At 35.4% G+C, this 24923-nt stretch overlaps 1 protein-coding gene across 3 annotated transcripts in view; it reads left to right on the forward strand.

The window, feature by feature from the left end:
• Positions 1-24923, forward strand: part of SLCO1B1 (solute carrier organic anion transporter family member 1B1) — a 120758-nt gene that overhangs the window by 23854 nt on the left and 71981 nt on the right. For all 3 annotated transcript variants that reach the window (XM_077953687.1, XM_077953688.1, XM_077953689.1), the window contains 2 exons: positions 1751-1864; positions 5967-6115. In XM_077953687.1, coding sequence (XP_077809813.1) covers positions 6032-6115 — 84 coding nt within the window. In that variant the 5' untranslated portion in view covers positions 1751-1864; positions 5967-6031. The remainder of the gene's footprint in view (positions 1-1750; positions 1865-5966; positions 6116-24923) is intronic.

Here is a 24923-nt window from a genome sequence, read left to right on the forward strand (position 1 = left end):
TTTATAGATGAGCGCACTGATGCTCAGAAATGGTAAATAACTTACTGTTGTTTATACTGCTGGCACGTAGCAGAGACATATTGGCATTTAAGTCTTTCAGACTTCAAAGGCCATGATATTTCATCAGAGCTGTGATAGTTGTTCCTGCAAAAAATTCAGCTGATTCTTTCAATCTATTTTTGTCATCTAATTGATGCATGACTGTTAGCATAATATTGATCTTGAAAGATGTTTCACAACGTCTTTCCCCTGGTGTACTCTTGTTTTTCCATGATCCCACAAAATGAGCAGTCTATTTATTTACACAATTAGGAAGAGAAAGGGGCACAGAGAATGCTCTTTGATCTCTGAAAATATTGAAGAATTTTACAACTGGCACCTTTAGCTTAGGATTAAAAAGGTTGTTAGTTTGTACTGTTTTATCTTCATTGTATATAATATATATATTAGTCTCCAAACATGTTGATGTGTTTTCAATGAAATAGGTGTCTGAGGAGAAAACCATTATCCTGAGAAAACCCAAACTGTATTCCCATTGTGAATAAAAGGAAGTCCATAAAAATGATGGAAAATGTTCTGCATTCCTGCTATGATATCCAAATCTGGCAGTACGTGAAAATTTTTCAAAGTGCTTATTTAAAAGGCATAATCTTTGGTCTCCTGAGCCAGAGTCTGCTGGGTATGGGACTGGATTGCTATTTTGACAACTCGCCAGTAGATTCTTACTCAGCAGAGCATTTGGAAGCCTTACTCTAATGTTTTGGCCTTGGGTCTACATTTCTCAGTTTTGCACAATCATTCTTCCCCTCTACACTCTTTAGTTTGTCTCATGATTCCAATACTCTCAATAATTAACCAAGAATAGAACTAATCAATCAGATGACTGTGACACAGACATCAAATACATTTTGCTGCAACCATATCAACAAATGTCCCACGAATGATAAGGAGTAACCATATTCTCATATATGCATCCTCACATTACCACATATATATATGTGTATATATGTGTCTAAATGTAAGTGTGTGTATATATGTATACATGTATGTTTGTGTGTATATACACACACATATCTTCACACTTTTCTGAAATATATATGTTTATGTGAGAGAAGGGTCTGTACTTTATTTCAGAAGAGAGCTTAATGTCTGCAGTATAATTGGGAGTCTAAAATGTTTGAGTTATTGAATTAATTAAACTTCATCTCTACTCAAGAAAACTTTAACTGAGTTAAGCTCTTCCTTTCTCCAAAAGTCAAGTCAATAAAAGGAAACTGTGGTATTAATAATTCTTTCAGGTTTTGATGTAAAGAATCTATCATACAAAGCAGTCTTAATTTTCATCATTCAGAAAAATGGTATTGCAGTTAATTTGGACTTTCCTATTCCAGATGGTATATCCAGTCTCCATATATACCATATTAGAACCATACCTATGTACCAAGCAAAGAGGGTATATTTTAATTTGTAAATGCCAGTGTAACCTGTAAGAATATTTTTATGTGTCTTAAATTATTTCCTATTTGGAAGTTTTGAGTACCTTGAATAATTTATTGTATTCATATTTTTAAAGAAAAAAATCTTATGCCACCAACTTAATTGAATAAACAAGTAAAAGCCATTCCCAAAAGTAAGGTTGACTTGTTAAGATTAACATAAAATAATGTGAGAATTCTGAGAAATATAATCTTTAAATATTGGCAGCTGGGATGAACTCTTAAAACTAACTAGGTTTTATCTGTTTGACTAGAGCAATGACATAATAAGATGGTTAATCATCACTGGACTTGTTTTCAAAAAGCCAACTATTTTAAGAGGAATAAAGGGTGGACTTGTTGCAGTTGCTGTAGGATTCTAAGTCCAGGTAAGAACCATTGAGATTCTCTAATTTTAACGTATATTTTATGTAAGAAATTTTCACTAATTTCATGGAAAAAGATTTTGATGGTCTTGATAAATATTACAAATGTTATGCTCTGTGTCTTCCACATGCTTACATTCTGAGTTCTCAAAACATAGTAAATATTCTTTCTGGGAGTAGAAGAGCCTTAGATTTTTATACTGTTAAAAATAAAGTAGAGAAAATAATATCTTTATATTTTTAAATATAAAGTTTCAAATCTTGGTCTTATTAATTTCTAAACAAATAAAAATCAAGTCACAAAAATGAAGCTCTAGTTACCTTCTTAAAATATGCTACAGGATAATTATTTTTATCAACTACATTGACTGATCACACTAGACTCCTTATTTCTTTGATGTCTTCTTAGCTGGATGAAGGCGGCCAAGGGTGGGAGTAGAGGGAAGAGTTAATTGGCAAACATAAAAAAAAATAGGTGTCTCAAAGTCACATAACCACCTCAACTTCCTTATTTCAACTTAAGTTTGTACAGGGTGAAGGGAAATACATTTTCTACATAATTTATCTCCAATTAAATAAGCAAAAAGTGTTCTCAGCACAGTTTTTGGCATGAACTAAGGCCTCGATAAGTATTAATTCCCCGCTCCAATTCAGAAAAGTGTCTGCCTTGGTAAGACAATTGTTTTTATTGTGAAAGTAAGGTGGAGATGGGGGATGTGTCCCCTATGAAAGGTCTAAGAAGTTAGCAAATGCTGTTTTTCCTTTTTGCTCCTCAGTTGCATAGGTACATGGTAGAAATTGGGTCACTTTGCCTAAACCAGTTTTCTATAACCCATTAAGTATTAAAAGCTTGACACAGATAAGTAGAGGCTGATAAGATTCTGCCCTGCACCCTACTCCTATCAGATTTGGAAGAACTGAATTATTCAGGAAAGATATGCAATACTAAATCCAAATGCCTATGGCTCTGTCTATCTTATAAACAAACGGTGTCCTCAAAATTCATTTATGTAAATCATTTGAAGTTTAAGACAAAAAAAATATGTTCAGAGAAAAATATGTTAAATGTCAAGGTGAATTAGAAAGTGTGGCATTTAGTCAAGCCTAAATTAATATTCCAACTTTCTAGTTACTTTGTAGTTACTTATTTAACATTTTGGTGACATGAAGAACAACGTGTCCACCTTTTTTTCTCCATATTTTATCTGAAGATCTAGGAGAGAGATGTGGAATAGTTGTCTGGGGAAGTAGGGGAAATACAAAGAAAAGTAATGACTTTGGGTATATTCTCCACTGGCACAGCAGGGTGAAAGATATCAACAGGAGGTAAGTATGAAAATATTGAAGAGGTACAATTTGGATCAGCATTACAACCAAGAGATGGAAAAGGACATTCAGGATTGAAAGAAACATACAGGAGGGCAGAAAGCTTTCTTCTTGGGACTGTAGTTCGATGTGTCTGCAGGTGCTATGGGTATTTTGAGAATGGTTCTAAAATCACGGGCTTGGTTTAGGTTGTGAAGACCCTCAAATAGAAACTATGAATTTTATTTTGTGTGGTTAAAGGGATCTTTGAAAGATTCTTAGGATAAATACATAGGATAGAAAGAAAGGTGGGAGACAGGACAAACAGAAGTTAATCAATTGAAATAAACCAGGTTTGGAGTGGTGGGACAATAGCCTTCAAGACTTCAAGAATATTTGTTAGTAGAGAGAAAATAAAAGCCTAAAACTAAGGGAAGAGTATCCACCTTGCAAGTCATACAAAGATATTTGCTATTACATAATTTTTTTAAAAAAAGGATTTCCTAATATTTAAATTATGAAGAAAGAAATAGAAACAGATATTCATGGAAAAAGTGGGGTGAAATTTATCAAAGGACAGCTTATTACCTTGAGACTACCCAGTCATTGACTTTTTCCTCACTCACTGAACCCAGAAACCCGACCTAGGTACAGGCATGCATAAAACACACACACACACAAAATGTAATAATTGGAGTTCACTTAGAGGTACACATATATGGGTTTCTGTATTCAACCATATGTTTATATATACTCACATATACATAAGTGATAATATCGTATTTATTGCTTCCACATTTATGCACTATCCCTTAAATATGTATTATAATATTTATATTATTCAGAATCAATAAGCCCTTGTTGAATAAATTAGTGAATGAAATATGGAGTCGAGCCACATTATTCACAAATTCTATGTAAGAAAATTTATCTACTCACTAAAATTCCTTTGTGACATCAAAATGAATACTGCTGGGCTTTCATGGGCATTCACATGCATGTGCAAAGTGGTGAAAAATTTGAGCTGCCATGTTCCTAACTGAGGTTGAACAAAGTGAAGCTCTGTCTTCCTGTTTCAGCTCACATATGATAAACAAATATCCTTTTCACAGTGTGTTTGTTGCCACATTTTTGGCACTTTTGTGTTTTGTGTTTCTGAGTTTAATGTTTCAAATGGGCCCCAAAGATGGTGCTGAGTGCTGTCCGGTGCATGAGAGTAACCGAGGGAAAAGACACATATGCTGTATAAGCTTCCTCTAAGCCTGAACTGCAGTGTTATTGACAACTAATTCAATGTTAATAATCAAGAGTATGTATTAAATAAAGTGTCTTTAAACAAAACATACAGAAAACACAGTTCTCTATTGGACATTTTACAAAAATATTGTGACCAGAGGCACACAGGCACGTAACTACCCTGACGTCTCTCCAAGGAACAACCTTGGAGAGATGTTCAGTGTTCCCAGCAACTTTATTAAACATAACTATTGTAACAAGTATCAACTGTACATATAACATATATCACACATATTTTATAATTAGTGCCCTATTTAATATCATGTATCTATGCTGTGTCTGCTTATATAGATATCTTAGATACATAAATATGTATTGTTTACACACATATGAACTAGAATGTATTTCTAAAACTCCGTGAAGAACACATTGTATTCTATATAAAAGAGTCAATTGAAGTAAAAAGTGAAGTCATTTTACTAGTCTTTAAAATAGGACCTTAATGACTTTCAAAATAACAATTTCCCTTATACGTTGACTCCAAAACTCTAGTTGTTGAACTTATTCTGCAGATATGGCCACATAAAACCAAAATGGCACACAATATATTAAGAACATCTTTAATATGAAATGATTAGATACAACCTAAATGCTGAATAATATAGAACCAGTTACATATATTATGGACAACTTAATACCCTGCTACCATAAGAAAAATGAGAAAGACTTTTATTAACACAAAGTTAACTATATAGAGAAGATAAAAAGGTAGAAAATAATGTTTAAGGTATGCTAGGACTTGTGTTGAAAAGGAAAATATTATGTACTTACTGAAAAATGCATATTATATTTCTGGATAAGGGGACAAGAGTCAGAGGAAGAATCTTTGGTTTTTTTTAATTTGCATTTTCAACTATATGCATTTTCTCTTGGAAAAGAAATGAACAAAATCAAAATAAAGTAACATCATGATGGTGGTAAAGTCAAGCAATGCCAGAGTTGCTCTGAGAAGTACTAGGAGTACACTTTGCTCTTTTTAACAAATCCAAATTCTGTCTGCCTTTTGAGCCTGATTCCAGTGGTGTCTCCTTTATTAAACTCTGAGGCCATTCTGATTTAATTGTTTATATTGTTTTTGTATCCATTTTGAATATCTACTCTGTGCAAGGGACTAATTGGCACATTTTAAAACTATAAGGATAAAGAAAACATATATTTGCTTTTATAAATTTTACAATATAGGTGTGTAGAAAAGATAATTTAAGTTTCTATAATGTAAAATGTTTGTGTAATCTGGCGTGTGATTCTATATTACCTATTTGTTTCAAATTTCTCTCCACAAATTTATTTTTCTATTAAGTTATAATATCCTTAGGCTAGAATTTGTGTCTGTCTTTCCTATTTTTGTGTCCAGCATTGATCTAGCAGAGTGGTCAAGACATAGTAGACCCTGAATGAATGTTAGTGAATGGTTGATTGATTGATGATGGCCTTGTGGCTTTTCTTATTTCTAAATTATATACTGTAAAAAATAAAATAAACTATATTTTTTCTTCCTTAATAGGTGATTGTTTCAAACGAAGCATCAACAACAACTGAAAATATTCATATGATATCTATATTTCAATCATGGACCAAAATAAACATTTGGATAAAACAGCAGAGGCACAATCTTCAGAGAATAAGAAAACAAGACACTGCAATGGATTGAAGGTGGAATAAGTTTTATGTTTTTGAGCTAAAATAAGTAAACAGGGAACTTTAATGTATAGAAAGCAAGTTGTTTAAAAGAACATTATATTTCAAATTATGATTTTCAATTGAAGCATATATTGAAATATTAACATAATGATTCATACCTTCATTTCAACCAGTCTTTTAATCTGATCAAGTATTTCTTTGGTGAAATTTTTGATACTTAAAAGTTTATCAATGTAGAAAATGTAGAAATATTCTGATAGCTTCTCTTTGGTTTTGGATTGATCACGAGATACTTACGAATGTGATTAAAAATAAAAATGCAAAATGAATAATATGTTAAAAATTCTTGAAATTAACTTAGAAACTTAGAAAATGTCTTGGGACTCACTTTGTGATACTGTCTTATTTAAAAATTCTTTTAAAAAAAAACAGCATTTAAAAAAATTCTGATAAGTAATTTAGGCTCATGGAACAGAAGTCTATGATAGTCAAAAACCTGGCTCAAAGACCTGTTTGATGATTTAGAAAAGATATATAATTTTTTCATTTGCGAGCTGATAAAAGTAATAATTCTGCCTTTTGCTTTTGACACAAACTGTATTAAATGATACAGGTGAGGTGTTAAGTGATGCTGGCATTTTTATAAACAGGAAGGAGTACTCCTAAGCACAATGCTAAATGGGAAGCCAAGACTCAGAAAAGTTAAGAAATTTACCTGAAGTCATGTACATTGTGAATTGAAAACCCTGGAACCCAAGTCAAAGCCTTTAAATCCCCATACAGAAGTCTTGAGGAAATCAACAAATAAATAAGGGTCACCTTTTAGCAAATGTTTTACATTTTTTATTTAGTCAAATTTGTAGTCTTATATACAGCTGAATAAAGACCACCAAGATTGGAGTCGATTGCAATAATGTGATAAAAGGTTCCTTTTAACTTCGTCCAGGGAACATAAAATTTGTTTTCTGAGATCACTGATAAAATCTTCTCTGATGAAATATTTGAGTATTATTTAGGCAGAATGGCAGACATAAGGAAAAAGTACTGGTTAATGCAAGTGAATTATGTTCTATATTCTAAGGGTAACATAATGTACTGAATTGTTTTTATTTTGAAATACTGAGTGTTTCAGTGATTTCACTTACATGTGCACAGCAAAGTGGCAGCAAATTGCCTGGAGCAATAACATTTCCAGAGTGATCCCTTATAGCATATCTGGAGAAGCTGGGAGTTAGGGAATTAGCATTGTATGGAAAGGACCTTAACTGCAGCCCAATGAAGACGACCAGAGCTAGAGGAAGATACTGGGATAAGACTGACATCACTAATGCTGGTATTTCAGAAACATCGCTAAATTGGTTAATCAAGTCTACAAGTGATATTTAAAATAGTATTTTCACTAACTTAAGTTGTTAACATTGATATGTTGTTGAGAAAGAATATTAAACTCAACAATCATTTTACAATAATTCTATAAAGACCTGTGTGCCTGTAGTTGAAGTCTGTTGCATTTCTGAGCTTACTTTTTATTCATGAGGAATGAAAACATGATGAAAGAAAATTTTTTAAATGAAGGGTATTTTAATTTTTTATGAAGTTTAGGACTTCAAAGTATTAACAAAAGTTGTTGAAAATATATTGACTTTTACTTTCATTAAATTACATTTTATCTGATTTCTTAATTTTCTGTATTTGAAATATTATGAATTAGAGATATCTCTATAGATAGAAAGATAATGAAAACATAATGGTAAAACAAATGTAATTCAGGAGCATAAAAAAAATGAGAGAAACCTTAATAATAGTAGCTAACATTTATCGAGCATTTACTATATATGCCAGACATTGGTTTAGTGTTTTACTTTTGCTAACAGATTTTTTTCTTACCACAATTCTATCAACTGGATGCTATTATCTCCCCTTTTCAGATGAAAAAAACCTAGACATAGAAGTGGCAAATGTCTTCTCCTAGGTCTCAAAGTTGGTAATTGTGTACACTGAAGGTCTGAACTCAGGCAATCTGATTCCAAATCTTATGCTCTCAACTCTATCCCATATCGCTAAAATAAATGTGGATTTTTGTAATATTAGTACCCTCAAGATGTTATGGCAAGCAGGGTTTTATAAGTGCTCTCTTTAATAACTTCCCCCTACTTCTAAAAAATTATCTTAAGATTAAATTATTGAGTGTCAAGCAACCATGGATTCTAACACTTGCTAACATGCATACACACACCCAAATATACATGTTGTTACTTACTTACATGTACAGACTCAGCAGGTGGCAATGTATAAGTGCAAATTGATAATGTATCCATGTAAATAAAAACAATACTTTCAGAAATCAAATACTTGGATTCTTTTCTACCCCTTCTCCTCAATTTTTGTACTGAACTAACTACATTACATAGAACCTGCTAGTATATGCCTCATCATTATGCTCGTCATTTCTTTTCTTCAAATTTAAACTCAACAAGATACAGGAGAAGATTTAAACACAATCCAAAGAAAACAGGAAAACATTTCAAGAGTTTAAAGATGACATAGTCATTTTAAGAAAGAATCAAAATTAACTTCTGAAATTAAATATTTTACTACAGGAATTTCATAATACAATTATAGTAATTAACAACAAAATAGACCAAGCTTAAGAAAGAATCTCAGAGTTTAAAGACTACCCCTTTGAATCAACACAAGCAGACAAGATTAAAAGAAAAATATTAATGAACAAAATCTCTGAGAAATATGGGATTATGTAAAGAGACTAAACCTGTGACTCACTGGCATTCCTGCAAGAGAAGGAGAAAGAGTAAGCAACTTGGAAAACGTATTTGAGGACACAGTCTGTGAAAAATTTCCCAATCTTGCTAGAGAGGTCAATATGCAAATTCAAAAAATTCAAAGAATCCCTTCAAGATACTATACAAGATGGCCATCCAGAAGACACATAATCATCAGATTCTCCAAGGTAAACATGAAAGAAAAAAACCTTGAAGGCAGCTAGAGAGAAGGGGCCCCATCAGTCTAACAATAAATCTTTCTACCAGCTAGAAGAGATTGGGGACCTAATTTCACCATCCTTAAAGAAAAGAAATTTCAACTAAGAATTTTATATTTTGCCAAACTAAGCTTCATAAGTAAAGAAAAAATATTCTTTTCAGTCGAGCAAACGCTAACAGAATTTGTTAACCATTAGACCTGTCTTACAAGAGATGCTTAAGGGAGTCCTAAACATGGAAATGAAAGAGTGATACCTGTCACCACAAAAATGGACTTAACTACAGAGCCCACTGACATTATAAAGCAATTATGCAATCAAGTCAACATAATAACCAGCTAACAACATTATGACAGAATCAAATCTTCATATATCAATATTAATCTTGAATGTAAATGGGTTAAATGCTCACACTTAAAAGGCATAGAATAGCAAGTTGGATAAAGAAGCAAGACCCAACCATTTCGTTGTCTTCAAGAGGCCCAACTCACAGGTCATGACATCCATAAGCTAGAAAATTAATAAATTGAAATAATATTTATCTCAGAGTTGTCAGGATATTTATAAGGTGCTTAGCACAGTGTTACATAGAAACTCAATAAATTGGAAAGTTCCAACATAATAGCATTATAGTTGCTGCCCTTTTTTTGAGACAGGGCTTCTGTTACCCAGGCTGGAGTGCAGTGGCATAATCTTGGCTCACCGCAAACTCCACCTCCTAGGCTCAAGTGATTCTCCCACCTCCTGAGTAGCTGGAACTACAGGCACATGCCACCTCACCCAGCACTTTCTTTTTTTTTTTTTTTTTTTTTTGTATTTTTAGTAGAGATGAGGTTTTACCTTGTTGCCAGGCTGGTGTTGAACTCCTAGGCTCAAGTAATCTGTCTGCCTTGGCCTCCCAAAGTGCTGGAATTACAGGTATGAGTCATTACAGCTGGAAGCTGTTTCTTTTTAAAGTGACTACATTAATTTACTTGATCACAAGTAATATGTAAATGAAAATTGGAGTATACATTCGCTCCAACATTTGGAATTATGTGACTTCTAGATTTTTGCAATTTAAGTAGGCATAAAATGGTGTTTTATTTTGGTATTTGTCTGTGCTCCTTGATTCTTATAAATATTATATTATCATGAAATCCATTGCTGAATGCAAGTGGGGCTGGTTACATTTGCCTATTTCCAAGTTTTAGTACATTTATTTTTTTAATATATTTTATCAGTTTAAGGACTTATTTGTAATATCTTTGTCTGATCTTGGTATTAGGGTAATGTTGGCCTCAATAAATGAGATAGAAAGTATTTTTTCTGCTTCTAACCTCTGAAAAAAATTGTAGAGAATTGATATAAATTAATTCTTAAGTATTTGGTAGAATTCATCAGTGAAACCATGTAGGCCTGTTTCTTTCTGTTTTGGAAAGTTATTAAAATCAGTTCAATTTCTTAAACAGAAATAGTCCTTTTAATATTGTCTATTTATTCTTGTACAAATTTGGGTAGATTGTGTCTTTCAATATATTGGTCTATTTTATATGGGTTATTATAGTTGTAGGCAGAGTATTGCTTATAATATTTCTTTATTATCCTTTTCGTGTATATAGGATCTGTAGTTATGTGCCCTCCTTTATTTCTGTTATTAGTAATTTGTGTCTTCCCTCATTTTCTTAGATAACCTGGCTGGGTCAATTATCTTTCTAAAGAATTAACCTGTGGTTGTGTCAATTTTCTCTATTGATTTCCTGCTTGTAATTTAATTGATTTCAGGCCTAATTTTTATTCTATTTTTTCTTGTGCTTACTTAAAATTTAATTTGCTTTTCTTTTTGATTTTCCCAAGGTGGAAACTTAGATATTGATTTTAGAGTTTTCTTATTTTCTAATATATGCATTCAGTGTAATAAATCTTTCTCTAAGCTTTGATTTTGCTACCTTTCACAAATTTTGATCGTTTGTATGTTTAATTTTATTTTTTTCAAAATGTTTTAAAATTTTTCTTCAGATTTCTTTTGACTCATATGTTACTTAAAAGTGTGGTAGTTAATCTCCACATATTTTGATATGTTTCCAGTTATCTTTCTGTTATATTCTAGCTTAATTTAATTGTTGTCACTACAACCTCTATTAGTTTAAATGTGTTAAGGTGTGTTTTATGGCTTAGGCTGCGATATATCTTGGTGAATGTTTCATGTAAGCTTAAGAAGAATGTGTATTCTGCTGTTGTTGGATGAAATAACTTATAGATGTTTATCATGTCCAGTTAATTGATGATGTTGTTAAGGTCAATCATGTTCTTCCTGTTTTTTCCTGCTGTATCTTTCCATTTCTGGAGAGGTGTAGAGTCTCCAAGTACCATAGTGTATTCATTTATTTCTCCTTGTATTTCTACTAGCTTTTACTTCAGATAGTTTGCTGCTCTGCTGTTTGGTGCCTCTATGTTAAGAAGTGTTACGTCTTTTTAAGAATTGACCCCTTTATCATTTTGTAATGCCCCATTTTTACCACTGTTAATTTCCTTGCTTTAGAGTCTGCTGTGTCCAAAATTAATTTAGATTGTCTTGCTTTGTTTTGGTTATTATTACCATGGAATGTTTTTCTCCACTTCTTTACTTTTTAAAAAAATTATACTTCAAGTTCTGGGATACATGTGCAGAACGTGCACGTTTGTTACACAGGTAAACACATGCCATGGTGGTTTGCTGCACCCATCAACCCGTCATCTACATTAGGTATTTGTCCTAATGCTACTCTTCCCTTAGCCCCCCAATCCCCAACAGGTGCTGGTGTGTAATGTTCCCCTCACTGTGTCCATGTGTTCTCATTGTTTAACTCCCACTTATGAGTGAGAACATGTGGTGTTTGGATTTCTGCTCCTATGTTAGTTTACTGAGAATGATGGCTTCCAGCTTCGTCTATGTCCCTGCAAAGGACATAAACTCATTCTTTCCTGTGGCTGTGTGTCCAGAATTGGTGGGTTCTTGGTCTTGCTGACTTCAGGAATGAAGCCACGGACCCTTACAGTGAGTGTTACAGTTCTTAAAGATGGTGCGTCTGGAGTTTGTTCCTTCAGATGTTCAGATGTGTCGGGAGTTTCTTCCTTCTGGTGGGTTCGTGGTCTCGCTGACTTCAATAGTGAAGCTGCAGATCCTCATGGTGAGTGTTACAGCTCTTAAAGGTGGTGCATCTGGAGTTGTTCGTCCCTCCCAGAGGGTTCAGGGTCTCGCTAGCTTCAGGAGTGAAGCTGCAGACTTTTGCAGTGAGTGTTACAACTCATAAAGGTGGCACAGACCCAAAGAGTGTGCAGCAGCAAGATTTATTGCAAAGAGTGAAAGAACAAAGTTTCTACAGCATGGAAGGGGACCAGAATGGGTTGCCACTGCTGGCTGGGGCAGCCTGCTTTTATTCCTTTATCCGACCCCACCCACATCCTGCTGATTGGTCCATTTTACAGAGAGCTTATTGGCCCATTTTACAGAGAGCTGATTGGTCCATTTTGACAGGGTGCTGATTGGTGTGTTTACAAACCTTGAGCTAGACACAGAGTGCTGATTGGTGCATTTACAATCCTTTAGCTAGACACAAAAGTTCTCCAAGTCCCCACTAGATTAGCTAGACACAGAGCACTGATTGGTGCATTTACAAACCTTTAGCTAGACACAGAGTGCTGATTGGTGCATTTACAATCCTTTAGCTAGACACAAAGTGCTGATTGGTGCATTTACAATCCTCTAGCTAGACACAAAAGTTCTCCAAGTCCCCACTAGATTAGCGAGACACAGCATTGATGGGTGCATTTACAAACCTTGAGCTAGAGACAGGGTGCTGATTGGTGTGTTTACAAACCATAAGCTAGACACATAGTGCTGATTTGTGCATATACAATCCACCAGCTAGACATAAAAGTTCTCCAAGTCCCCACCCAACTCAGGAGCCCAGCTGGTTTTACCTAGTGGATCCTGCACTGGGACTATGGGCAGAGCTGCCTGCCAGTCCCATGCCATGTGCCTACGCTCCTCAGCCCTTGGGCAGTCAATGGGACCCGGCACTGCGGAGCCGGTGTGGCACCCATCTGGGAAGCTCAAGCCATGCGGGAGCTCACTGGCAGTGGTGGCAGGGTGGGATTTGGGCATGGTGGGCTGCAGGTCATGAGCCCTGCCCTGCAGGGAGGCAGCTGGGGCCCGGTGATAATTCAAGTGCAGCATGGGCGGGCCAGCAGTGCTAGGGGACCCAGTGCACCCTCCACAGCTGCTGACCCAGGTGCTAAGCCCCTCACTGCCTGGGACCGGTGGCACCAGCTGGCTGCTCAGAGTGCAGGGCTTACCGAGCCCGCACCCACCCGGAACTCACGCTGACCCACGAGCACCGCATGCAGCCCCAGTTCCTGCCCATGCGTCTCCCTCCATACCTCCCCACAAGCAGAGGGAGTTGGCTCAGCCAGCCCAGAGAGGGGCTCCCACAGTGCAGCAGTGGGCTGAAGGGTTCCTCAAGTGTGGCCAGAGTGGACACCGAGGTCAAGGAGGGGCTGAGAGCAAGCGAGGGCTGCTAGCACATTGTTACCTCTCAGCTACATAGTATTCCATGGTGTATATGTGCCACATTTTACTTAACCAGTCAATTATTGATGAGCATTTGGGTTGGTTCCAAGTCTTTGCTGTTGGGAATAGTACTGCAATAAACATACATGTGCATGCGTCTTTATAGTAGAATGATTTATAATCCTATGGGTATATATCCAGTATGGGTTTACTGGGTCAAATGGTATTTCTGGTTCTAGATCCCTGAGGAATTGCCACACTGTCTTCCACAAAGGTTGAATTAATTTACATTCCCACCAACAGGGTAAAGGTGTTCCTATTTCTCCACATCCTCTCTAACATCTGTTGTTCCCTGACTTTTTAATGATCTCCATTCTAACTGGCGTGAGATGGTATCTCATTGTGGTTTTGATTTGCATTCTCTAATAACCAGTGATGATGAGCTTTTTTTATAGGTTTTTTGGCCACATAAATGTCTTATTTTGAGAAGTGTCTGTTCATATCCTTCACCCACTTTTTGATGGCATTGTTTGTTTGTTTGTTTTTCTTGTACATTTGTTTAAATTCCTTGTAGATTCTGGATATTAGTAGCTCTTTGTCAGATGGATAGATTGTAAAAATTTTCTCCCATTCTGTAGGTTACCTGTTCACTCTGATGATAGTTTCTTTTGCTGTGCAGAAGCTTTTTAGTTTAATTAGATCTCATTTGTCAATTTGGGCTTTTGTTGTCATTGCTTTCTGTGTTTTAGTCACGAAGTATTTGTCCATGCCTATGTCCTGAATGGTATTGCCTAGGTTTTCTTCTAGGGTTTTTATGGTGTTAGGTCTTATGTTTAAGTCTTTAATCCATCTTGAGTTAATTTTTGAATAAGGTGTAAGAAAGGGGTCCAGTTTTCATTTTCTGCATATGGCTAGCCAGTTTTCCCAACACCATATATTAAATAGGGAATCCTTTTTCCATTGCTTTTTTTGATCAGATATGTCAAAGATCAGATGGTTGCAGATACGTGACATTATTTCTGAGGCCTCTGTTCTGTTCCATTGGTCTATATATCTGTTTTGGTACCAGTACCATGCTGTTTTGGTTACTGTAGCCTTGTAGTATTGTTTGAAGTCAGGAAGCGTGATGCCTCCTGCTTTGTTCTTTTTGCTTAGGATTGTCTTGGCTATACAGGCTTTTTATTGGTTCTATATGAAATTTAAAGTCGTTTTTTCTAATTCTGTGAAGAAAGTCAGCAGTAGCTTGATGGGGATAGCATTGAATCTATAAATTACTTTGGGCAGTATGGTCATTTTCACGATATTGATTCTTCCTATCCATGAGCATGAAATGTTTTTCCATTTGGTTGTGTCTTCTCTTATTTCCTTGAGCAGTGGTTTGTAGTTCCCCTTGAAGAGGTCCTTCACATCCCTTGTAAGTTGTATTTCTAGTTATTTTATTCTCTTTGTAGCAATTGTAAATGGGATTCACTCATGATTTGGCTCTCTGTCTGTCTATTATTGGTGTATAGGAATGCTTGCGATTTTTACATATTGATTTTGTATCCTGAGACTTTGCTGAAGTTTCTTATCAGCTTAAGGAGATTTTGGACTGAGACAATGGGGTTTTCTAAATATACAATCATATCATCTGCAAACAAAGACAACTTGATTTCCTCTCTTCTTATTTGAATATATTTCATTTCTTTCTCTTGCCTGATTGCCCTGGCTAGAACTTCCAATACTATGTTGAACAGGAGTGGTGAGAGAAGACATCCTTGTCTTGTGCCAGTTTTCAAAGGGAATGCTGGCCGGGTGCAGTGGCTCAAGCCTGTAGTCCCAGCACTTTGGGAGGCCGAGATGGGCGGATCACGAGATCAGGAGATCGAGACCATCCTGGCTAACATGGTGAAACCCCGTCTCTACTAAAAAATACAAAAAAACTAGCCGGGCGAGGTGGCGGGCGCCTGTAGTCCCAGCTACTCAGGAGGCTGAGGCAGGAGAATGGTGTAAACCCAAGAGGCGGAGCTTGCAGTGAGCCGAGATCCGGCCACTGCACTCCAGCCTGGGTGACAGAGCAAGACTCTGTCTCAAAAAAAAGAAAAAAAAGAAAAAAAAAACAAATAAAAGGGAATGCTTCCAGCTTTCACCCATTCAGTAGGATATTGGCTGTGGGTTTGTCATAAATAGCTCTTATTATTTTGAGATATGTTTCATCAATACCTAGTTTATTGAGAGATTTTATCACAGCTGCAGTGTGCAGCTCTCAAAAAGATCAACACAGAAGGTGGGTGATTTCTGCAATTTCAACTGAGGTACCCAGCTCATCTCATTGGGACTTGTTAGACAGTGGGTGCAGCTGACAGAAGGCAAGCTGAAACAGAGTGGGGCATCACCTCACCTGGGAAGTGCAAGTGGTAGGGAAACTTCCTTCCCTAGCCAAGGAAAGCCATGAGGGACTGTGCCGTGAGGAATGGTGCATTCTGGTCCAGATACTATGTTTTTCCCACAGTCTTCACCACCTGCAGACCAGAAGATTCCCTTGGGTGCCTATACCACCAGGGCCCTGGGTTGCAAGCACAAAACTGGGTGGCCATTTGTGCAGACACTGAGATAGCTGCAGGATTTTCTTTTTAAACTCAAGTGGTGCCTGGGACACCAGCAATACAGAACCATTCACTCCCCTGGAAAAGGGGCTGAAGCCAGGGAGCCACTTGGTGTAGCTCAGCAAATCCCACCCTCATAGAACCCAGCAAGCTGAGATCCACTGGCTTGAAATTCTCCTTGCCAGCACAGTAGTCTGAAGTTGACCTGGGATGCTTGAGCTTGGTAGGGGGAGGGGTGTCTGCCATTACTGAGGCTTGAGTAGGTACTTTTCCCTCACAGTGTAAACAAAGCCACTAGGAAGTTTGAACTGGTTTGGAGTCCACTGCAGCTCCACAAAGCCCCTGTAGCCAGACTGCCTTTCTAGATTCCTCCTCTATGGGCAGGGCATCTCTTAAAGAAAGGCAGCAGCCCCAGTCATGGACTTATATATAAAATTCCCTCTATCTGGGACAGAGCACCTGGGAGAAGGGGCGGCTCTGGTGCAGCTTCAGCAGACTTAAACTATCCTTTCTGCTGGCTCTGAAGAGAGCAGTGGATCTCCTAGCACCATTCTCAAGTTCTGCTAAGGGACAGACTGCCTCCTTAAGTGGGTCCCTGACCCCTGTGCCTCCTGACTGGGAGACACCTCACAGCAGGGGTCAACAGACACCTCATGCAGGAGAGCTTTGGCTGGCATCTGGCAGTTGCACCTCTGGAATGAAGTTTCCAGAGGAAGGAACAGGCAGCAATCTTTGCTGTTCTGCAGCTTCCATTGGTGATACCTAGGCAAATGAGGTCTGGAGTGGACCTCCAGCAAACTCCAGCAGACCTGCAGCTGAGGGACCTGACTGTTAGAAGGAAAACTAACAAACAGAAAGGAATAGCATCAACATCAACGAAAAGGACGTCCACACAAAAACCCCATCTGAAAGTCACCAACACCAAAGACCAAAGATAGATTAAATCCACGAAGGCGAGAGAAAACCAGTGCAAAAAGGCTGAAAATTCCAAAAACCAGACTGCCTCGTCTCCTTCAAAGGATCATGTTTACTTTTAATCTCTATGGGTTTATATATTTAAAGTGGGTTTCATGTAGACAACACATAGTTGGTTCTTGTTACTTGATCTACTGTGTCAATTTCAGTCTTTTAATTAGTATATTTAGATCATTTGTGTTAAAAGTGATTACTGATATATAGTCACGTGTCATTTAACAGCAGGAATGCATTATGAGAAATGCATTGTTAGATAATTTGGTCATTGTGCAAACATCTTAGTGTATACATACACAAACCTAGATATTGTAGCCTACTACACACCTAAGCTTACGGTATAGGCTATTACTTTGAGGCTACCAAAACCTGTACATTATTGTAGTTTACTAAAGAATGTAAGAATTACAACACAGTGATATTGGTGTATCTAAACATATCTGAGAATAGAAAAGATAAAGTAAAAATACGGTATTATAATCTTATGGGACCATCATTGTATATGCTATCCAACATTGACTTAAATGTCATTATGACATGTGTGACTGTAGTTACATTAATATGTCCATAGCCTTGGAGTTTGCAAGATAAATTTACAAATAATCCAAGTCCACTTTCACATGACTTCATACCACTTCATGGGTAGTGTGAGTACCTGATAATGGCAAATTATTTCTAATACTTTCCTTCCATTTCTTGTATCATTATTATCATTCATTTCATTGTTTTGTCAGTATACATAATCAACTACATTATAGATACTTTTTAAAAACAGTTATGTCTTAGATTAAGAATAATAAAAGTAATAATTTATATTTTATGCTCACTTATTTCTCCTCTGATGCTTTCCTCGCTTTAAGTAGATCTGAGTTTCTGATTTATACTATTTTATCTTTCTGTAAAGAATGCCTTTTAACATCTTGCAAGGCTGGTCTACAGCAAAACGGTTCTTTCATTTTCATTTCTCAGAGGAAGTTTTATTTCTCCTTCATGTTAGATGGATAAATACACAGGTTATGGGGAAGGTATTTTTTCTTCTGTATTATTTTGGTATTTTTTTCCTTTGTGATTTTCTATAGTTTTAAAATGACATGACTAGGTGTAACTTTTTGAGCACTTATACAACTTTTTATTCTATGAACTTCCAGGATCTGTGGTTTGTTTTTGCCTGATATTAATTTGGGGGAAATTCTCAGTTGTTATTGTTTCAAATATTTCTTCTGTCTCTTTCTATTTCTCCTTCTAGTGATTCCATTATGTATAGGCTATACCTTTTTTAGTTGGCCCACAGTTTTTTGATACTTTGTTCTATTTTTTGTCTTTGCTATTTTTATTTGCTTTCTAGTTTTGCAGATTTTAATTCATATATCCTGAATCTCAGATACCCTTTTATCAGTCATGTGCAGTATACTGATGTTTACCAAAGGCATTCTTCATTTCTGCTACAGTGTTTTGACCTTATAATATTGTTTTTTAATGAAATTTGTATCTGTCTGCTTTCATTGTTCTGTTCTTGCCTGCTTCTTTATTTTACCACTAGAATGCTTAGCATATTAATCACAGTTGTTTTAAATTCTCAGTCCAATAAATCCAACATCCTTTTTATATCTGAATTCGGTTCTGATTCTTGCTCTGTCTCTTCAAAATTATATATTTTTTTCTTTTAGATGACTTGTAATATATTCTGGTTATCCAGACATAATGCACTGAGTTTTGTAAAAACATGCTATACATAGGCCTTTAATAATTGTTGCTAAGGTGTGGGAGAGAAGAGGCTTTTTTTTTTTTTTTTTTTTTTTTTTTTGCCTCTGGACTGTAACCTTCACAAGTGTTTTGTAGTATTTTTTTTTCCTTCTTAGTCAGAATGGGTTTGGTAGCGAGAGATGGATTTTTGTATTTTCCATCTGTCACATGGAAGACTAGAACTGGCTGGAGTTGGGTGTTTCCTTTCCCTTGGGTCACTTAGGCTCTAATAACACACCATCTTATGAGGCTCTGATAAACTAGTTCTGCCTGAGGGCAAGCACTACGAGTCCTATTAAAAACAGAGGGCTCTGGTCTATTTCAAAATGCGTCTTGTCCCTTCATGCTACTGAAAGAACAGGATAATTTTTCTCCAACATTTACTCTAAGAACCTGGTACAGCTCCTGGAGGGAAAACTCAAAATGTGGAGGTCACTGACTGGGTTCCCTTGGAGTGTTTAGTGCTGACTTAACCATACTGAATGAGACTCTAGCAGTTTATCAAGTATAGTGAAAGTATTTCTACCTTCACACTAACTAGTTCCTGTGTGATTTCTGTTCATGAGTCTCTACTGCTGTAAGCTGTGACTCTTTGTAATCACCTATTTGTCTCTCCAATCTTGAAGGCAGTCGTTTGCCATTGGTCCTCACCTCTTTTACAGATCCAGGAAGAGTTGTTGCATTTTAAATTGGTTCAGTGTTTTTTTTGTTGTTACTATAAAACGGCAACCTCCAGCTCCTTGAAGTTTTCCAGAGCTAGAAACCAGAAATGCGAGCATATATTTTTTATTGCATTTTCTTATCTTATGTCTTACAGTTATACATTTTACTTAAGATTTCATTGTGATTTCTTGATTAATACACCAGTTGTTTAAAAATAATTTTCTTCAAATATTTGGAGATTTTTCTTAATAAATTTTTTTGCCACTAATATTTGTTGTAATTGCATTGTGGAAGCTATGACAACTAATTTTTGAAATTAGTTGAGACTTCTCTACATCCTAGTACATCATCAATGTTTGTAAGTCTCCCTGCTGTACTTAATAAAAATGCATATTCTTTGAATTGTTGGATGTATAATTTTATATGTGCCTGAGAGGTCAGTCTTGTTAATAGTGTTATTCAGATCTTGTGTGTCCTTGCTAATTGAAAGAAAGATCATGATTTAGCAATATCTCTTATAAAAAGCACGGAGGTAAATTTTGAAGAAAAATGCAAACTAAAAATTACCTATCTGTAAACTAGCAATTTTGTCCACTTATGTTTATTGTATCTATTGATATAGTTAGACTTGTTTTTACTATCTTAGATTATTATGCTGATTTTCTCCTTTATTATGCTCCCTTAAAATTCTTTCTTATACTTTTTGAATTTATATGCCTATCTCTCTCATAACAAGACAAACACTCTAGCATGATTCTATGGTCTGAATGTTTGTTTCTCCCCAAATTTGTATGTTGAGTCATAATCACCAAGGTGATTCTATTAGAAGGGGGGGACTTTGGAAAGTGATTAGTTCATGAAGGTAGAGTCGTCTTGAACAAAATTAATGTCCTTATAAAAGAGACCCAATAGAGCTTCCTTGCCCCTTCTAACATGTGAGGTTGCAGTGAGATGATAGTTATCACCAAATACCAAATCTGTTGATGTCTTGATCTCAGATTTCCCTGGCTCAAGAGTTGTAAAAAGTAAATTTCTATTGTTTATAAAGTACACAGTTTTCTTATATGCTGTATTTTGCTATACTTTCTTATAGCATTCCAAACAGACTGAGACATATGTTCACATACTCTTTGATATGCCTCCTTACCGTCTATACAGTATGATGCTATTTGGATTTTCAATCTAAAATTTTAAATTTTAGATACTATGACTATTTTACCTCCTTACCTGTTTTTAGTTTTATTTTTTTAAGACATTGAGAAAATGTATCAAGTATTTTATTCACTTTGCTTTACAAATTTCATGCAACATCTTCAGAATTTGATTCTTCTTTTATTTAAGCAATTCTTCCAAAATTGTTTCCAGTGTGAGTGTTTGGTTACAGTATTTTTGAGGTCTTATATGCTTGAGCATATATATCTTTATAGTTGAGTGACTGTTTAGCTTAATATAAAATTATGGGTTCAATGCTCTTTTACTTCAATACTTAAAAAATATGTTTCTTTGTCTTTTGTATACCCACTTTTGCTGTTAAAAGGGATATACTTTCTTTCCTGAAAGGCTTCAAATTTTTTTCTTGTCTTTGATATTCATAAATTTTAACATACTTCTTCCAAATATGTCTGTGTTCTTACTTATCTCTTGTGTTGAGCATTCAATGGGCACTCAACCTGCGTTTTTGTTTGTTTGTTTTTAATCTTAGTAAATTATTGGAAAATTTTCATTTATTATTTCTTTAAATATTTCTCCTCTTCAACTTATTTTTTTTCTAATTTGAAGGCATTAATAATTAAATTATTCTCAATTTTAGTTTAAAACTATGTGTATCTTAACATTTTACCTATATATGCTTTCAATATTTTAAATGAAATAACCAATTTTATTTTCCAATTCTTTTCTTGTTTTAAACCCATATATTATTTGAAACTATTATACATCTTGCACTCCATATTTTCTACTTCTTTTTTGTTATCTTATTTTGCTTTTATGTCATTTGGCTAATTTTTTTTTCTTATATATTTTGTGTATTTGTAATGCTTACTTTAAACTCCTGGTAAGTGTTTTCTAAAACAATTACTTCTTATAGTGTCTTCAAACCGGTTTGCTTTTTTCTTTCTCTTTTGAAATGTTTTCTCAAAAACATCACTATTTTGCCCTGAAGTCACACTTACCTAGCTATGATGGTTTCTTTTTTATAGTAATTGCACAAGGGAAGAGCTAAAGGATAGAACTCTGTCATTGTGAACCCGCAAAGGTCAGAAAAAGGGGAGGGAGATGAGCCTGAAGGCGAAGACCAGTCACCAACCAATAAACCACATGTCACTCAGCACTTTGACAAGCATTTCTTTACCCATGGCTCCCTTAGGCCCCTGAATGCGAAATTGCTTTGAGAGATTGTTAACCCGTACTGCAGAAATACTGAGGGGATTACCTGTAGAAAGGAATGCTCCAGGCTGGTTAGTCTTTCGTCCTTTGCTCAGCTGCTCTGTTGAGCAGGACTTCAGAGCTACTCTGATTTTACTCTGGAGGACCCCTGCAACCAACGTCTGAACAGTCGTACTCAATCCCTGCATTGAGGTAGAAAGCACTGATTACTAGAGGCTGATCTGAATCATGCAACTGTATTGAAGGCAACAAAAAAATAATAAAATAGCCATGTATTTTAATAGGGAAAGTATGTAGTAATTGAAAAGAAAAACCAAAATCAATACAAGAAGTATTGTGACAGAGACAAAGGTAAATTTGAAGATAGGTTTGTGATTTCATAACAGAGACCTTTGAATGCTAGGAGCTACACCCTCCATTTGTAAAGAACAACATTAGGTAAATGATTAAAAAATTATGTCAAAGTCTATGATTTTGAAACTCTACCATGTTTGAAAATATTATATTAAAATAATGATATTAAACAAAGAATTTATGACAAATGTTCATCTTTTAAGTAAAAGAACTTTAAAATTCATAAGCAACTAAATCTAATGACACAGGCAACTGCTAGGATATCACAAAAGAATGAGATTTTAATGGTGAATTTATAAAATTTGCCTGAAATTAATCAAATCAGCACAGAAATGCACAAACAGATGACAAGCATTGTAAAATGTAAGAGGAATTAATCATAAGAAATTTATTTGGCTAACGTGACTACTGTTAAAGATAGAATTGCCTAATGTTACTTAATAATGGAAAAAAATCTGAGATTTTAAAAAGTGCTATCTTAATCTATCAAAATTATATAAAGTTAAAGCAAAGCAATGTAGGTTTATAAACAAGAACCTTTTAAAAAGCATAATACTGATGCTTAATACAAATTTATATCTTGAGCTGGGGTACATCATCCAATTTATGCATGAGAAAAGTGTTTTATAATTTTTCACTCTGTAATTCATATTTTAAACTCATCCAAAAGGTATTTTACAGAGGTGATAACAAGCAACTTGATGCTCAACGCTCTTCCTGCTCTTCTCCTACTGCTAACATAATTTGTGTAAATGAACTGTGAATGAATTTAAGTTTCAGAAATAAAATTTATATGAATAGAGAGAAAGAAGGATAAATCAATAGTCTTCCAAATATGATACATGTACAATGCATTGATATTCACGAACATGTTCATGAACACATGAACATAATTTCTTTTGAATCTTACCATGAGCTTCTAAAATAAGTAAGTTAAATATTCTATATTATACTACTATTTATGAGGAAACTATATTTCTGTGAATTGTGTAACTTTTTCATCTTTGTAAGGTTAGCAAGCAAAAACAAACAAATAGCAGCAAAATAAACAAAAAACAAAAACTTGGCCCAGATCTGACTCTAAAGTACATTCTCTTTTATTGTATAACATACGATCTAAGTCCACAGATGGGTTTCTGATTTAGCCAAGAATATAGTAAAGTGAGTGTAAAGTAGAAGAAAAAAGAAGGAAAATATTAGGTTTAGAAACACACATGAAATAAAGACAGCCTACGCTTTCTGAAATGCACCAGTAAAACGTACTTGAATCATGTATATTGAGTTTATACTCATACATTCAATTCAAAATTAAACTAAAACTATGGAAACTGATGGCTAATAATAAAATGATATATACAACATTCTAACCAGAAAATCTTCTAAGCAATTGTACAATTCAGATAAGAAGAAATAACTACAAATGTTCAGAAGTTAATTAAGACTGTAAATTTTTTTTTTTTTTTTTTGAGATGGGGTCTTACTGTGTCTCCCAGGCTGCAGTGGCCCACTGCAAGCTCCGCCTCCCAGGTTCACGCCATTCTGCCGCCTCAGCCTCCCAAGTAGCTGGGACTACAGGCTCCCGCCACCAAGCCTGGCTAATTTTTTGTATTTTTAGTAGAGACGGGGTTTCATCATGTTAGCCAGGATAGTCTCGATCTCCTGACCTCATGATCTGCCCCTCTCAGCCTCCCAAAGTGCTGGGATTACAGGCGTGAGCCACCGCGCCCAGCCAAGACTGTATAATTTGTTCCTGAAGGGCAGGGAAAATGCAGTGGTAATTTTTCAAGATGAATTGGAAGATAAAGAGAGGCCAAATTATTTGTGTTATTCAATTGAAATAGTTTTGAATTTCAATAAAACAAGTTAAGGAATGCCCTTTGTCATCAAATTGATGTGAAGAGTAAAATAATTTTAAAAACTGCTTGGGTGTGGTGGCTCACGCCTATAATCCCAGCACTTTGGGAAGCTAAGGCGGGTGGATCACAAGGTCAGGAGATCCAGACCATCCTGGCTAAAACGGTAAAACCCCGTCTCTACTAAAAATAGAAAAATTAGCCAGGCTTGGTGGCCGGCACCTGTAATCTCAGCTACTCAGGAGGCTGAGACAGGAGAATGGCGTGAACCAGGCAGGCGGAGCTTGCAGTGAGCCGAGATCATGCCACTGCACTAAAGCCTGAGCGACAGAGTCAGACTCCGTCTCAAAGAAATAAAATAAAATAAAATAAAATAAAATACTAAATTCTTTAATATGTGAAAATAATCAAAGATTATTTAAAATTCAACAAACATTTAACAAGTGTATACCCATCCTATGTTCCAGTTTTATCCAACTTCTTATTCCTAAGTATACTAAGTAAAGTAATAGCTATTAATATGTTGATGTCATTAGCAGAAAAATAACTTTGCAAATGATTAAGTGATGACAATTGTATATCCATGTTATTAGATGTTCAAAATTCAAAAAATAATTCAATAAATTTTTGAAACTAAATTCATAGAATAAAAACATAATTTTTCAAACTGTATTTTTCAAAGGTAAAAATTTCTCACATTAGGCCAGGTGTGTGGCTCATGCCTGTAATCAATCCC

Source organism: Macaca mulatta, chromosome 11 (assembly GCF_049350105.2).
Source record: "Macaca mulatta isolate MMU2019108-1 chromosome 11, T2T-MMU8v2.0, whole genome shotgun sequence".
Taxonomy (NCBI): Eukaryota; Metazoa; Chordata; class Mammalia; order Primates; family Cercopithecidae; genus Macaca; species Macaca mulatta.